Source organism: Antennarius striatus, chromosome 21 (assembly GCF_040054535.1).
Source record: "Antennarius striatus isolate MH-2024 chromosome 21, ASM4005453v1, whole genome shotgun sequence".
In the NCBI taxonomy this organism is placed as follows: domain Eukaryota; kingdom Metazoa; phylum Chordata; class Actinopteri; order Lophiiformes; family Antennariidae; genus Antennarius; species Antennarius striatus.
This window is the reverse complement of record NC_090796.1, coordinates 12166049-12181285: the sequence shown is the minus strand read 5'-3', so window position 1 is coordinate 12181285 and position 15237 is coordinate 12166049. Positions and strand designations below refer to the sequence as shown.

The following is a 15237-nucleotide window of genomic DNA, read 5'->3' as shown; positions in this document are numbered from 1 at the left end:
CAACCGCCCGCTGCTCAGTCACGCTGCGTCCAGGACGTAAAGTTGCCTGAATAACGGGGCGACCCCTCCACACCCCCCATGGGACCGGACTCAGAGTGAGCCCAAGGCGCCGCCATGAACGACCGGTACCACCGGGCGGCCCGGGACGGCTACCTGGCCGTGCTGAAGGAGGCGACACGGAAGGAGCTGAACGCACCTGATGAAGATGGGATGACACCCACCTTGTGGGCCGCCTACCATGGCAACCTGGAGGCGCTGCGACTCATCGTGGGGAGAGGGTGAGCGTCATTTCATTGAGCAATTCAATTCTTTTTTTCTTTTCTTTTTTTTCTTCAAAGTGCGTCAAGATCTGAAGAGTTTTATTTTTTTCTATTTATCTTATTTTCTGCAGAAATGACATTTGTTTCACAGGGAATGCTTTCAATGTACTTTAATCAATGAGAAGGACACTTACGCTCCACCTCATCCTGAGGGAATACTAACTGAAAATACCCCAATCTAATCAGTGCAGCAGTAGAGGTCAGTGTAGTTACACAGCGTAATTACAGAGAAAGGTCACCGACAGTGGGTTGCATGACATAAATACACACTATTACACTATAGAGAGCGACTGAGTGCTGATACATCTGAGGCAGCGTCATTTTATACTCATTCTCGCTCACAGCTCAGGCTAATCCATTACATAGAAGATGAGAGCCAATGCTGGTCTGATTAAGTTACAATACATAATCCATTTTTATACCGATCAATTACTAACAGGCCTCAATAACTTTAAACAAGTCCATCTCAAAAGCAACATTAAAACATTATAACATTAAAAATGGTTGAAGAGTAGGTTTATATTCTGGTGAGGTAAGTTAAAGCTAATGTTGCTTGAGAAGCTTTTGTTTAAGCGGAAGACAAAGAGACAATGCTGCCTTTCACAGAGTGTAACATTAAGTCACAGTTCTCTGTGGCAGCAGACATTCCAGGAGGGAGGCAATACGTCATGCTGCTGGTGACAGGTTTATACAGCAAGCTGTAAAGAAAAGACTGGCCGAGTTTGACTCTGAAGAACAACTGTACATACAGGAAAGGTCACTGTGAAGGATGGTGCATCTTCATCATAAAACAGTCCCTGAAGAATTCAATGCAGGCTGGATCTGGAGAACAAAGAACAGTGTCCATGACTAAGCTGCAGATCAAACCTCACAGCGTGTTTGATTTGAAGGACAGCATTTTAATTGTCCTTGTAACATTTCTGCTGTCTGCTACTTAGAGTGTGTATTGTACAAAGATTTACAACACTATATATATGTATATATATATATATATATATATATATATATGTGTGTGTGTGTGTGTGTGTGTATGTATACATACATACACAGTATATACAGAGTGAATTAAGATAGACACACACACACACACACACACACACACACACACACACACACACACACACACACACACACACACACACACACACACACTTGCATACTGCCCTCTCCTGGAATGCTATCTAGTGATGGCTGTCTTTCTAAGTGGGAATAACAGTTTCAGTGTTTTGACTCTTCAGGCTGCTCCACCGTGTCAGGATGATACCAGATTAGCACACTGAGCTAGCTGTGTGAAATCAGCAGCTACAGTTTGTTCCTACAAAGCATAGAAAATGCATTGCTTTAAATCATGTGAAGCATAGAAGTAAAATTGGCCAGCAGTGTTAGTATTGCTAATGACAATATAGCATTCCACTAGAACTGGGTAGTTTCTGGTATCTGGGCTAGTTCAACTCAATAGGTATGTTTTTGTAAACCACTTATGATGTTAGTTTAGTCATGAGAACTCCAGGTTTCTAAAGTCAGACTACACACCCAGTCCATTTGGCATTAAAGGGAATATTAATGTTTAATTGCTTGCCAAACATCCAGCTAGTAAACAAATGATTGAACTCAGTGAGTCAGAGCTCCTGGCAGAGCTACAAGTGGTCCAGTTACAGTTTAAAGATAGTGATTTATTGTGAGCATACTGCGGTGATACAGGTCCTTTGACAACTTCTGGGTTATGATCTCATTTAATGCAGTTTGCAGATATAAAAACAAGCTCTGATATTCTTTAGTTTTTCATTAATCGAGTTATTTGAAAGGAAGTGGCTTCACTGACGGAACCTGAAATCAGGGTGTGTTCCGATAAAGGTCACCACCTTAATGGGCATCACCTCAGCATCACCTTGCAGGGGTGTGGTAACAGTGTCCGTAGGTGTCTGCAAAAAAAGACTCATGGTGTGTGTCAGTAATAAATAATGCAAAATCACCGCTGTCATGTTTAACCTGCAGTCCTTTAATTATTGATTATGGCTCAGACATCCTGTCCATATGTGTGGAAGGACTTCACTTCAATAAAACAATTCATCCTTGTGTATATGATATGGAAAAGTCAACATGCTACATGTGTTTCACTGAACTGCAGTATAATCAAGTTGTAATGAAAAGTCAAAGTCCAATGTGTGTTGTTTGACAGGTGATTGCTGGCACATCATTACTGGTAGTACTTTACTGATATCACAGGGTTTCCATGATTTGCATCCAGGGGTGACTACCACACTTATCAAATTATTAACCCAAGCAGTAGATGCTAGCATTCAGCTAACATTATAACCACTTGAAAAAGGCAGAAAAAGACCATTTTGAATCAGAATTAATGATAAATTTTTCAATCTTTCATGGCGCTCCATATCCTGATATACTCTATGAATCCAGTATTGTTGAGATACAATATCTTATCTTCTGTGTTTTCAGGGGTGATCCAGATAAGTGTGACATCTGGGGCAACACCCCTCTTCACCTGGCAGCTGCCAACGGCCACCACAACTGCCTGTCTTTCCTGGTGGCTTTCGGTGCCAACGTGTGGTGTCTGGACAACGACTACCACACACCACTTGACATGGCAGCCACCAAGGGACACATGGACTGTGTTCGCTACCTGGACTCTATCGCTGCCAAGCAGATCACCCTCAATCCCAAACTGATTAGCAAATTCAAGGACCGGGCGTTCCGGGCAGCAGAGCGCCGGATCAAAGAGTGCGCAAAGCTTCAGAAGAAGCACCACGAACGCATGGAGAGGCGGTTCATGAAGGAGTCGGCAAGTTTGGACAACTTTGATTCTGCTAGCATCTCAAGCTACAATAGCAGCAGCACATTGAGCCGCAAGTTCAACACTGTCACCTCCAGCATGCCATACTCACAGGTGTTTGCATTTGAATTTTTGTCTTCAATGTATAGATTATACAGTGCAACTGTTCTGTTCTGAACAGTAAAGTTTCTTTCATCATTCAGCCTGGACATATAAAATGTGTTGAAAAAAGATTTTATGTACTAATTTTTTGGACACACTCGTGGACAATAGGTCAAATATTACACTCTATTTATACCAGATGCTAACATCTCAGTGCCGGCAAAACCGTCTCTGTTTTGTTTTTGAGACCCAACTGATAAATATGTGTACACAATCACAGAGTCATGGGACCAGTTCTAATCTCCAATGGATTTTGTGGTGCTCAGAGAAAATAGGACAGAGATTGAAGGTAGCACTGCAGATCTTGTCCAAACTCCATGCTGCATTTCTAAGGCCGTAATCTTTTCCATCTAAGAAAAAGAAGGAACAACCTTTGATGATTCCCTTTGGGAACTTATTTCAGTGGGAGAAAAGAAAAAGATTGTCTTTCTACAGTAGGTTCAAAGAAACCAGGATCTTTTGGAATCCGTTCTTGTCTATTTGAATTGCTCTATTGTCTGTTTTTTGTTTGATTGATTTCTATACTTTCCTGTCAGGCCACCCTGCATTCCACAGCCAAAGGCAAGACCAAAATCCAGAAGAAACTGGAGAAGAAGAAACAAGTCGATGGATCGTTCAAGATCTATGAGGATGGGAGGAAAAGTGTGCGTTCTCTGTCTGGCCTTCAACTTGGCAATGATGTCATGTTCCTGAAACAGGGCACATATACCAACCCCAAGGATCAGTCACGTCTCAACATTCGCGATATGTTCCCACATGACAATGACGACGACGTGGACACTATCTCTCATGCCATGAGCGACCCGGGCCTCCACGAGGCTGCGTACTCTGAGATCAGTGCTGACTCCGGACGTGATTCCCTGTTCACCCGACCTGGGCTGGGGACCATGGTGTTCAGGAGGAACTATACAACTGGAGGCATGTTTGATATTGGGGCCCGGGATGAAAGGAGTGTAGCGGGGAGTGAACCTGTAGGCCGGGCACCTAATGTTCGTCTACGGGGACATCTGCCTCGACGCTCTCCCAGCTTCGATGAAGACAGTATTGGTAGCGCCTTGAGCCTGCAAGAAAGGAACAATCAAGAGTTACCCTGGGAGGAGATCGATGTTGGGCTGGATCAAGACATGGAGCCAGAGAACAGTCCTCTGGTAACCTTTCTGGCCTCTCAAAGCCTCAGTGAGTTCATACAGATCTTCAAGAGGGAGAAGATTGACCTCCAGGCTTTGCTGCTTTGTTCAGATCAGGACCTGACTAGTATTCATATTCCACTGGGTCCAAGGAAAAAACTAATTGATGCCTGCAAAAGACGGCTGGAAACCCTCGAAGAACCAGAGGCCATTGAAGACACTGAGCTATAAAGGTATGGAGTCACACAGAACTATTTTTAACAAAATAATGTCACATCAGTGAAATACTTTTACTTGCACCTCATCAATGAGCAAAACATTGTTCAATTTAATATAAGATGCTTATTTTATACACCATGCACCTGTGTGCTCGTGTGACATCGCTTAATATTGAACAACTGAAGACTCACAAGAACGTTATTCAACTGTCTATGTAGCACCACCTAGTGGCAACATAAGAAAAAAGTCCCACTTTGGAGCTTTATAGACTTTTGAGCCATTTCCATTATATATACATACTGTATATATACAGCGTACATACTGTATATATACATACTGTATATATATATGTATATATATATATACACGTATATATACGTGTATGTATGTGTGTGTGTATATGTGTGTGTGTGTGTCTATATATATATATATATATATATATATATATATATATATATATATATATATATATAGACACACACACACACACATATATATGAATATTTTATCAGTGATACATTATGGTATTTTACAGGACTCGCAAAGGAGATATGAGATGGAGGCTCCTCCCCTTTACAGACTGCTGAGAGAACATGAAGTCTATAGGCACCTGATTGAAAGTGAATAAAAGCAATATACATTTTAATGGAAGACTTTGCCACATGTACACATAGATACGAGCATATCTCCTGATATCTTCGCATAAGGTATTAACAGAAGGATCAGTGGCTGATTTTGTTTTCAATTGAATGTAATTCTTTCACCATGTTTATAAAGTCCTCTTTGTATAGTTTTCTTACCTCAAACATGTGATTTTTCTCTCCATGCCATATAAATACTATTTATATATGTGATTATTCATAAATAAAAATGTACCCTGACTGGCTGCTGCTCTGCAAACACTTTTGCAATTGCACTAGTGGGCAGATTCTGTGGGGTTATGAGAGTGTGAGCTAGATAACGCTGTTATCTCAGGTTGCTCTGGGGTGGATTTGGTTTCCATGAAGGGCCATCCATCTGCGCACTGGAGAGTACCTTTGTATGTAAATGGTGGAGAAAGTCTGTTTTTGTACATGAACAAATACATACAACCATATAATATAAAATAAAATGAAGGATAAAGTTTTGTGTCTGGATGTATCCTTACAAAACCAACCAGTGTTTGCCTAACATCAGCACCTCCTCCCCTATCCTCAGGTATTATTCTCATGGTCTGTCTGTACAAAATGAAGGGTGATTGGAGTCCATTTGAATAAGAACAACAGGAAAACTGTGAGAGGTTGTAAGAAGAGCTGCCAGACAGTCTGCCCCCCAACCCCCCCTCAGCAGTACCTGATGTCCTGTGGAGGATAAAATAAACACACTCCACCTTCTGAAGTGCATACCGCAGTCAGCATTAAATGAAACCCAGAACACTGGCCTGTGTCCAGATGAAATGCAGTGCAGACATTTGATATGTGCATGTAGATATATATACTCCCATGTGCCAACAGACTCACATCCCAAATCTCAGGGTACATTCTTGCATGCCGGCGTCTCCTCCTTTTCTCACGTGACGAGACAACTGAACAGCCCCCCTTCCTCCCTCTCCTTTCCCAGGACATTTGCCAAGGTTACAGAGATGGGAGGGGAAAGGAGGCAGAGAGAAAAAAAACACGAAGGGGTGAGCGACATGCACAATGTATGAGACACCAGAGAAGAGAGAGCGTTGCTTGGTGGTTGCCTGTGTGAGGGTTTTAGGGTCTATCACATAACAGGGCAGTCTTACACATTTGGGCAGCAGGACAATAAATTCCTCTGCTTCTGGATTGCATAAGGAGTCAGCTGACGGAAAAGAAAGAGAGGGAACAGTGCAAGAGACATGAGAAGGAGGTAGGAAAGGAGGCTCCATGAGGATCTTGAATCAGCAGGAAGGGGGCTGGGCCTCTTTGACAATGCTTCTCCCCAACGAGGACTTTCGCAATGCTAACCTTGAACTGTGGACTTTATGTTCAGAATATAGTGTGTCTGCTGGGCATATCGCTGGCTGCTCACAATAGGACACAAACCACATGGTGACTTTGGAATGAGCTGCAGCACAGGAGTTTGACATGAAGAATGTTCCAGAGGATGAAGAAGACAGGAGGATGGGGGGAATGTTAGTCAAGAGGAAAGTGGTGTCAGAGTGCAGCGAAGAAATGAAGGGGTACAGGAAGGAGAACGAGTGGGCAGGTGGAGATGAAGCGGAGAAGGAGTCGCTGATGATGGAGCTCACAAGACTGGTGCAGATGGTGGTGAAAGAGAGCAGCTGGTGGGAGAAGAGAGGCATCGATTGCAGCATCCTGGCGGCGGCGTTCCTGTGTCTGCCGCCTGGTAAGACTTCACACTGGAATCTTCATCAGCTGTCCTCATGGTGCAAATCATTCTGATGATGATGTAGGAATACAATTGACATTTGTTGTTTGTTACCTTGAAATATTGTCAGTTATCTCTACTATGCAGAATGTGTGCTGCAGGAAAACATGAAATAGACTATAAAATTGAGGGGCTTTAATCCATGATTAGTTTTACTGTTTGACCTTTCACATAGTTCTTCAATAGCATTATGAAGAAGACAAAATAAACCCTGACCCATTATATACAAACATATTTAACTTTTTCCAAAATAGTCCTATTAATCCTACTTAGCAGTCCTAAGTTACCAAAAGTGTTCAGTTTTATGTCAAAGTAGACAAGAAAACTAAACATATCCACATCTGAGAGTCTGAAACTAGTCAAATGTAATCCCACACCAACCTTGAAAATTACTGCCTTTGTTTGTTGAATAAAGTTTAACACTGATCTATAATTTCAGCTGTAACTATCTCACAAATTTTCATGTGTGATTTGCAGTTGATCACATTCCATCTTGAGTGTTTACACATTCAAATACTGTTCTGTCGATCTAGCAGCGCCGTCATTCTGGTGTGTACTTTCACAGTATCCCATGGTCCCCCTTTATCTGGGTCACTAGTGGTCAGCTACATAACCTCAATTAGAAGAGGGACTATTGTTGCCAGTGAGCCCCAGCAACACCATGGGATCAAGTTTAATGTATAATCCATACTTTTAGATGTGCCTGAATTATTCTAGGCTAATTGTTTTTGCAGTTGTGACGTTTCCCTCAAGCACAGACTAAATATGCTTTATAGAATGAGGAAGGGGAGATGCAAATCTCTTCCATGCAGCTATTATACATAGCCAAAGAAGCCTCGCTGTTTGCTTTTGCTGGCGCATTATTGATAAAAGAGACCAGTCATCAAACTGTATGTCGAGACAGGAAGTTGACAGTGATAACGTCATGTTCGTGAATAATAAACTGAATTATCAGGGTTGAAATATAGACACAGCAACCAAGATGATAAGAAATTCAACGTCATGTAAAAAATAAAGCAGGACTATAAGTACAAACAAAACAAAGTGACTTGATCATGACACACATCCAGTGTGTGACGGCATGACTTCACACACACAGAGCATCGTCTTGTCTATATTTGAGTGTGTGTGTAACTGCTGGATGGATTAATATCCATTCATTGCCCCCTGAAAATGAAACTTTGTAAAGTAGAGTGGAATGGAAGAATTCTGCCTAACAAAGGTATTCAAAATCCAGCTAAAGTAGTCTGAGGTAAAATGCCTTTATTTGAGTGAGCTCTGGTCTTCACTGTGTAATCATCATTGGAGCATCGTGGGGCCACTAGCATGATGTTCATTTTGGTGGACTGTGGGAAGAGCGGTAGAAACAAATCTAGAAAAGAAAGATGGTCAAGAAAAGGATTGGAAAATGACTGGTGATCTGTTGCGAGTTGTGTATGAGTATTTGATGTCTATACTAGTGTGTGTCTGTCCTCTCCTGTCCTCTCTCACAGCCTTCCTGCTGCTAGGATCCTCTCAGACCCTGTGTTTTTCAGCCGGCATGCTGCTGATGGGCGTGGCCCACGCTGTCATCACCACCAAAGGGACACATCTGGCCAGCCATGGGGCGCTGAGCGAGTCGAAGACACTGGGGAAGCTCTGGGCCATTTTCTTTATCGAGGTGAGATGCTCAGAAATAAACTGGATGCTAACATGGAGCACCAGCTTGTTTTGCTTTAGTTGTCACTTGTAGTCCTGAAGCAGTGCTTTAAAAAATCCAGCTGCTGAAAGTAAACATGATCAGTCAGAGTACTTAAAGCAAAACTTTGGTTTCAGAGGGGAAATTTGATTTGTTTTCTTGCTGACATTGGAAGATCGATAAAGCTTTTATGTCTGCAGGATAAACGTGAAGCGAGAGTTTGTTGCCAGTTAAGGAAGTAGAAAGACTAGAAACCGTGGGAGACAGCTATTCTGGGCTAAAAGGGTAAAACTAAACCTACAAGTTCTCTTCAAGCTAAATAATTCATACAGACATTATGTGTTTATAAGATGTAAATTGGACAGGCCTAAATCCTGGTAATGCTGCAGCTGCAGTTTAGTGAATGTAAACAATTTCCTCTCCTAATTCCTGCCAATACAAAAATATCTGTATTATTGTTTCAAGTGCCATCAGTGAAGCCTCAGTTTACTGCTGCACAGGGGCAAGAGAACAGGGTGAGATTCATGCTCGAACAACAGACCCTATGTAAATAAAGGTGAAATGCCAACCTGTGCTCGACTCCAGAAACATTAATATTGACAAGAGTGAATGATTACCGTTGTAGTTCTGCTGGGAATCACGTTACTGAAGCTGTGTTGAATAATATTGTCTGGGCTGGAAAAGTTGAGTGAACTCATGAACCGGGAATGTGTCTATTTACTAAATGTCCAGGAACTCTTTAAGTAATCCAAACATCATCATAACATTTACTGTTTTTCCCCGTGGTCTAATGCTCCAAGAATCAAACTGAGTAGAAAAGAAAGTAATACAACTAACAAGTATGGATTTCCCTGCCTGATTTTTTAAAATATTTACTGACTTGTCTGTCAGGGAGAGTTTAAGGACATTAGCCAGCATGAAAAATTATGACTGTTTCAGATGAAGCAGATAACTCTTTCAGCATGTTGCTTTCGTGTCATTTTTCTTTTGATGGGGGCTCATAAGCTTGTGTTCATCCATTCAGATCTGCAGCTCCTTCTCAGCTCGAGCCGGCGTTCAGGGTCACATTAAGATGCATCACGCTCACACTAACGTCATTGGACTGGGAGACTCCAGCGTATGGAAGGTCCCCTTCCTGCCTCGCACCATCTACTTGTTCATAGCACCCCTGGCCGTGCCGATCATCACTCCACTTGTTGCACTCGGTGAGAGGCGCCACAGGACTGAGGGAGAACCGACAGTTTATGAGTTTGCTCAAATATTTGTACATGAAATGTGAATATCAGCATAAGCTTGTGTGTGACTTTATTCTCGCACATGTGATGGCTTCTGATTCTCTGGTTTTGCAGCTCACCTCAAAGAACACTCTTTGGGCCACATGGGTAGGACCATCCTGATGATGATGCTGGGCCTGTATTCACAGTATTGGCTGCTGATCCATGTGTCTGGCTTCCTGTCTCCTCTCAGCGCTTTGCTCTGCATGCTAGTTTGCAGAGCAATGTTCTCGGTTCCATACATCCATGTCAACATTTTCCAGGTGAGAAATACCTCCAGCAGGCCAGCAGGGCTGAATGCTCTCAGTATTATGAGTCTTCAATGCTAATTTTAAAATCTTTTATGACAGCAAACTGAATATTTTTGACCACATTAAAGTTGTTACAGTCCTTTTTGGAATCAGACTGTAACTTAAATGTTCCCATATTATACTCCTCTCAATCAATTTCACACAGGTGTCAGATGTCCAACTACACTGTATTTGAAATTTATTGACCTGAATTGATCTGTGGTCCTGAATTTCAGCTGTGTAAAAGTTGTTGGACGGACACTCAGCTGTTTCTGGCCTGCACCATTAAATGATAATGAGCTCTGTCTGTCAATGCCTGCCTTGTCTGTCACACACCTCTCTCTTGGAGAGGATGTGGCTAACGGCACTATGGGCTGATGTTTAAAATGTAAAAAGTACAAATTAAAATGCAACCATGGTCTATTTAGTTATTATTTGTTTGGGGAAGAATATTAGCAGTTACAGTATGTTGATTTTTACAACCAATAACTGAGAAACTTGTGTGTCTAGCTGTGAGCGACAACATTGCACCACACTGCTACTTTACCGCTGGACACACCTCAGGGATGAACACTCCCTGATAAGAGGAAAGGGAGGGATCTTGCGGAGATGGGGCTGGGATATGTTAATCAGTCCTGTCATTACATCACAAAAGGAGCTAATTGTGATCAGTGTGTTTGATTGTGGGCTGCACAGTCTGTCCAGGACCCCTTTGTTTTCTTCATTCTAGGAGTTGGTAGGGGTTTGGGAGGACTACTTAATATGTAGAGACCAGAAAAAAATGTGTTTTACATTTGAGCCCTTTTAAGAAAACCTCAATCCAGTCCTCACTGAATTACATCCATCTGCTGATTAAAATCATGTGATTCAATCAAAAGCTCAGGATCAGCCACTAACTGGACTCTGACTACCCTAACATTGTATTCATACAATGTACTAGAGCCGGTTCACCATGCCAAATGGTTATGAGGGCACCTTTTGTTCCAAAGACATCTGAGAAACTTTTTCTCCAGTGCAGCTTTGTATGTTATCGGGGCAGTCAGGGAACTAACAGGATAAAAAGAAACAATTCATGCATGGTCTCTCCAGATCACACAGGTCATTGTGTATTGTTCCGATCACAGTGTGTGAAGGTGGATTAAAAAATACAGGTTCTTGATGTGAAATCCTGGGAATATTTTTCTTCTTGGTGTGGGATCTGGCTGGAAACCATATCTTCTCTTGGTCTCCTTTTGCTGTTGTTGGAAAGTGTCATTGTGTATGAGACTTTCTGGGGGGTGTCAAAGTGACACCCCCCCAGAAATCAGCACTTCCGTGAGGATGACTTTAGGTGGAGTGGACTCCATTAGCTTGTCTGAGAACAATAAACTCTTCTTATGATGTATTGAAGGTAACTTTGATCAGTTAGAGGAATTAACGCAACAGGGGGAAAATTTGCTGTCCTTGATAGTAAAGACAGTAGAGCTATTTAATGTTGTTAATCTTGAGTAATCTTGAGTAATTTAATGAATTACTCAAGACCGCAGATAAAATAGAAATGATGCTTTCTGCATATTTTATGTGTGATTTCCTCAACTTCCAACAAATCCAGTCTGTGTAATCTGCAGCACATTGGCCTCGACATGTTCTCACCCACCAGTCGACCCAAGAGGATCTACCAAATGACCCACGGGGTCCTGAACCTACCACGAAACGTCTTGCTGGACTGGATGTTTGGACACTCGCTCATCAACTGCCACGTGGAGCACCATCTCTTTCCTTTCCTCTCAGATCACATGTGTTTAAAGGTAGGAAATTATATTATGTCATTATACAGTATCTTATCTGTTTGGATGGATTTATTTATTGTGCGATAATTTAGTTCATGAGTTCAGAGATGTGAACAAACAAAAAATTCCTTGAGGTACTTGATAATACCGACTGAAGTTTCTTCATTAAAGGGTCACAACCAAATTACTGGTAAAAGTATTGTATTTAGTTTAATTGCCTATTTTTATAATAATCATAATTATATTGTTGTCACTTCAGATTTTTACCAGGAAATCTTTTTGAAGTACAATTAAAAGTAGAATTAAAATCCATATTTAATTCGAAAGCGGCTGTCAAACACAGCGTAATCAGTGCATACAGGCTTTGAAAAGACAGAGGATATTAATGCAGGAAAAGGCCAAGATTAAAAATAAACTTAAGTGTTATCAGCAGTCATGACAAAATCATTTTGATGCAAATATATAGGTGTCGTTAAAATTTGCCCTGTGTTTTCAGGTCAAACCTCTCGTGTCCAAGTATCTGACTGAAAAGAAGCTTCCATACCAGGAGGACAGCTACCTTTCCCGTCTGCGCCTCTTCTTCCACAAATACAAGGAGCTGATGGTGTTCGCCCCACCCATCACAGAGCTGGTGGGAGTGCAGTGAAGGACTGATACCACTCAGATCGAAAACAGCTGCTGCTCATGAGCACAAGCTACAGCATTTAGACTCTGAAATATAAAATGTGTTTAAATCAGTAGCACATTGTCACAAGATGTTAGAAGTTAAGTGAACATGAAATCTCTATTGTAGTTTTTTTGAATTATTAGATTATGTATGCAGATTGAAATAGTTTGATAGATAGTACTTATAAATACTCAACCAAAAGATGTCTTGATTGACTTTAATTTGTGTGACTTTATAAGTCACCTGTGAAGGTTAAACACAGCTTTTGACCTACAAACCAAATAACTTAAATCAGCGAGCTGCACTTTGACCTGCCGGTCCAGAATAATGATGGCTACCAAACACCTCCTGTAACTTTAACATGCAACATCAGCAGCGTCAAATGTTATAAGAGATGTCAAAGAACTTGTTCATAATGAAATATTTGTTCTCTATATCAATTAACATTTACAAAAACTGAACATGAATAGAAAACTTGTTTGTGGCATCTTGGCCTTTAACGCACTTTATCCAATATATTGTGTTGGATAAATCCAATGCAATATATTGGATTTATCATTTATAAGTTCGTTTTTAATTTAGCTAAAATCAGTTATTAGCGGCCATCATGACATGCAAGTAGAAATATTTCAACTGTAAATGGTTAGTTAAGACATTTAGATATTAAATACAGTATAGATACATTTTATCCAATTTTAGTCTCTTCTCTTGGTCTTCATGATAATCTGGGATAATGGGTTCCTGCCTGCAGCACCATAATCTACTTAATGGTCAGACACACAGCATTTCCAAGATGTTCAGGTATTCCTTTAACTTTTTGATTATCACAAGTCTAATACAGACAAAATAATTGTCTTTTTCCCATTTATTGTCTTTTTCCCATTTATGCTGAACTAACCTGAGATAAGCTAGTGAAACAAATCTGCTACTGGTAAACATAACCAATGGTCCTTGGAGAAAAGAGCTCCTGTTTGCACGGTGACACATGTTGTTGCTGTTGTTATCAATGCAAATTCTCTGTGTCGTCTATGGCACATCCTTAACTGCACTGTAATTACACTAAGGAGAGGTGTTGGTAGTGTGTTTTTTCTCATTTTAAATGCATTTTTAAAAAGCACTGTTTTGATGCCTTTTAATAAATAAAAAAATATTCTGGTATCTAATGGTCTGTGCTTCTTATGTTGAATTTCTTTCCACTCTGATTAAATTACGTCTCTTGCTTTTATACACATCCATCCATCCATCCATCCATCCATCCATCAATCCATCTATCCACCCATCCATCCATCCATCCATTCATCAATCCATCCATCCATCTTTTTCTGGTCAACAACCATGGCCATGGTGCTGATCCTCCTCCCATTCTCTTCACTATTAGCTGCAACCCTCCCCAATCCAACCCAAAGCCAATCCAGAGGTACTGTCCCAACCGCCGTGTTACAGAGACACATCAGCCAAGACAATCCCTGCATATTCATAAACTTGAGGTACTCAGGGTTAATCTTATCCATCCCCGGTGCCCTGCCATCAAGGAGCTTGGCAACCACCTTGGTGGCTAAAGCTTGGGTGTCCCTGACCAAAGCCCCATTCAAAGCATTGTTCAATGTCCCTCCCAGGGACTGTAAGAAGACCCGGTATTTCAAGCTGCAATTCCCCCACCATGATAAGGTAGCAGTTCAAGGGGAAGGCATTAATTTAAATCATAATGTGTATATATTCAAATATGTAGGTGGGGGATCCTTTCTAATTCTTAAAAATATTTGGTCAAGTGTAAAGCATATGATATACTGTGCATATGACGAGCTATATATTGTAACCACTTGAGGGCAGCAGAGTAAACCGAAAACACACTTGTCTCATAAAGTTATAACATGAGCAAACTGTTGTCTGTTTACTTTAATTCATTTAACGCTTAGATGCACATGTGGGGTCAGGCATGACCCATTGGCTTGTTTTTCTTCAATATTTTCAAAATATAAGCTTGTGATACATTCATATTGCAAGTATTCTTCATAAATTGTGTTTGTGATGTGAGGCCATTTTCATTTTTAAAACATTATAAATTATTTTCAAGAAATTGCAGACCTTGTATCACTATCACACTCTTCCACGAGTGGGGTCAGATACACCAAATACTTTTTATGTGATTTTGTATGATCCTTTACTTTTTAGCCACTTTTACTGTCCCACTTACACATCTGTTGTCCATTATCCACTTCTGCTGAAACTTTCCAATCACCACATCTGGTGTCAGCAAGCTCACCACCCAGGAGCTCACTGCTATAGAGCAACACACTTGTAAGTCATTACCCTATTTATTAACTTAATTTTTTTAGTGATACATGTTGTTCTGCTATAACATGATTGACATCACATCTCTGAATGCCTATACACTTTTCAGGGTTCAGCACACTGCAGTTTACACAGGCATCACCCATGGACGACAAACACTTCCTAATAACGCTTGTGCCACCTCACATTAAAAGTCTTCTGGAAGGTATCCCGGACCTACCAGCCTACATCACAGCAGCAATGGAAAGGGTTGG

At 41.1% G+C, this 15237-nt stretch overlaps 2 protein-coding genes across 2 annotated transcripts; both read left to right on the top strand.

Moving 5' to 3' along the window:
* The first annotated feature begins 41 nt into the window (after positions 1-41).
* Positions 42-5276, top strand: LOC137588739 (pre-mRNA splicing regulator USH1G-like). The gene is made up of 4 exons (XM_068305985.1): positions 42-278; positions 2778-3225; positions 3810-4633; positions 5155-5276. Exons 1-3 carry the CDS (start codon positions 115-117, stop codon positions 4629-4631), a joined length of 1434 nt encoding a protein of 477 aa, XP_068162086.1. The 5' UTR covers positions 42-114; the 3' UTR covers positions 4632-4633; positions 5155-5276.
* Positions 5277-6311: 1035 nt separating this feature from the next.
* Positions 6312-13849, top strand: LOC137588445 (fatty acid desaturase 6-like). The gene is made up of 6 exons (XM_068305542.1): positions 6312-6971; positions 8507-8673; positions 9716-9896; positions 10041-10228; positions 11863-12042; positions 12521-13849. The coding sequence occupies exons 1-6, from the start codon at positions 6710-6712 to the stop codon at positions 12668-12670; spliced, it is 1128 nt and encodes a 375-aa protein (XP_068161643.1). The 5' UTR covers positions 6312-6709; the 3' UTR covers positions 12671-13849.
* Positions 13850-15237: the final 1388 nt, after the last annotated feature.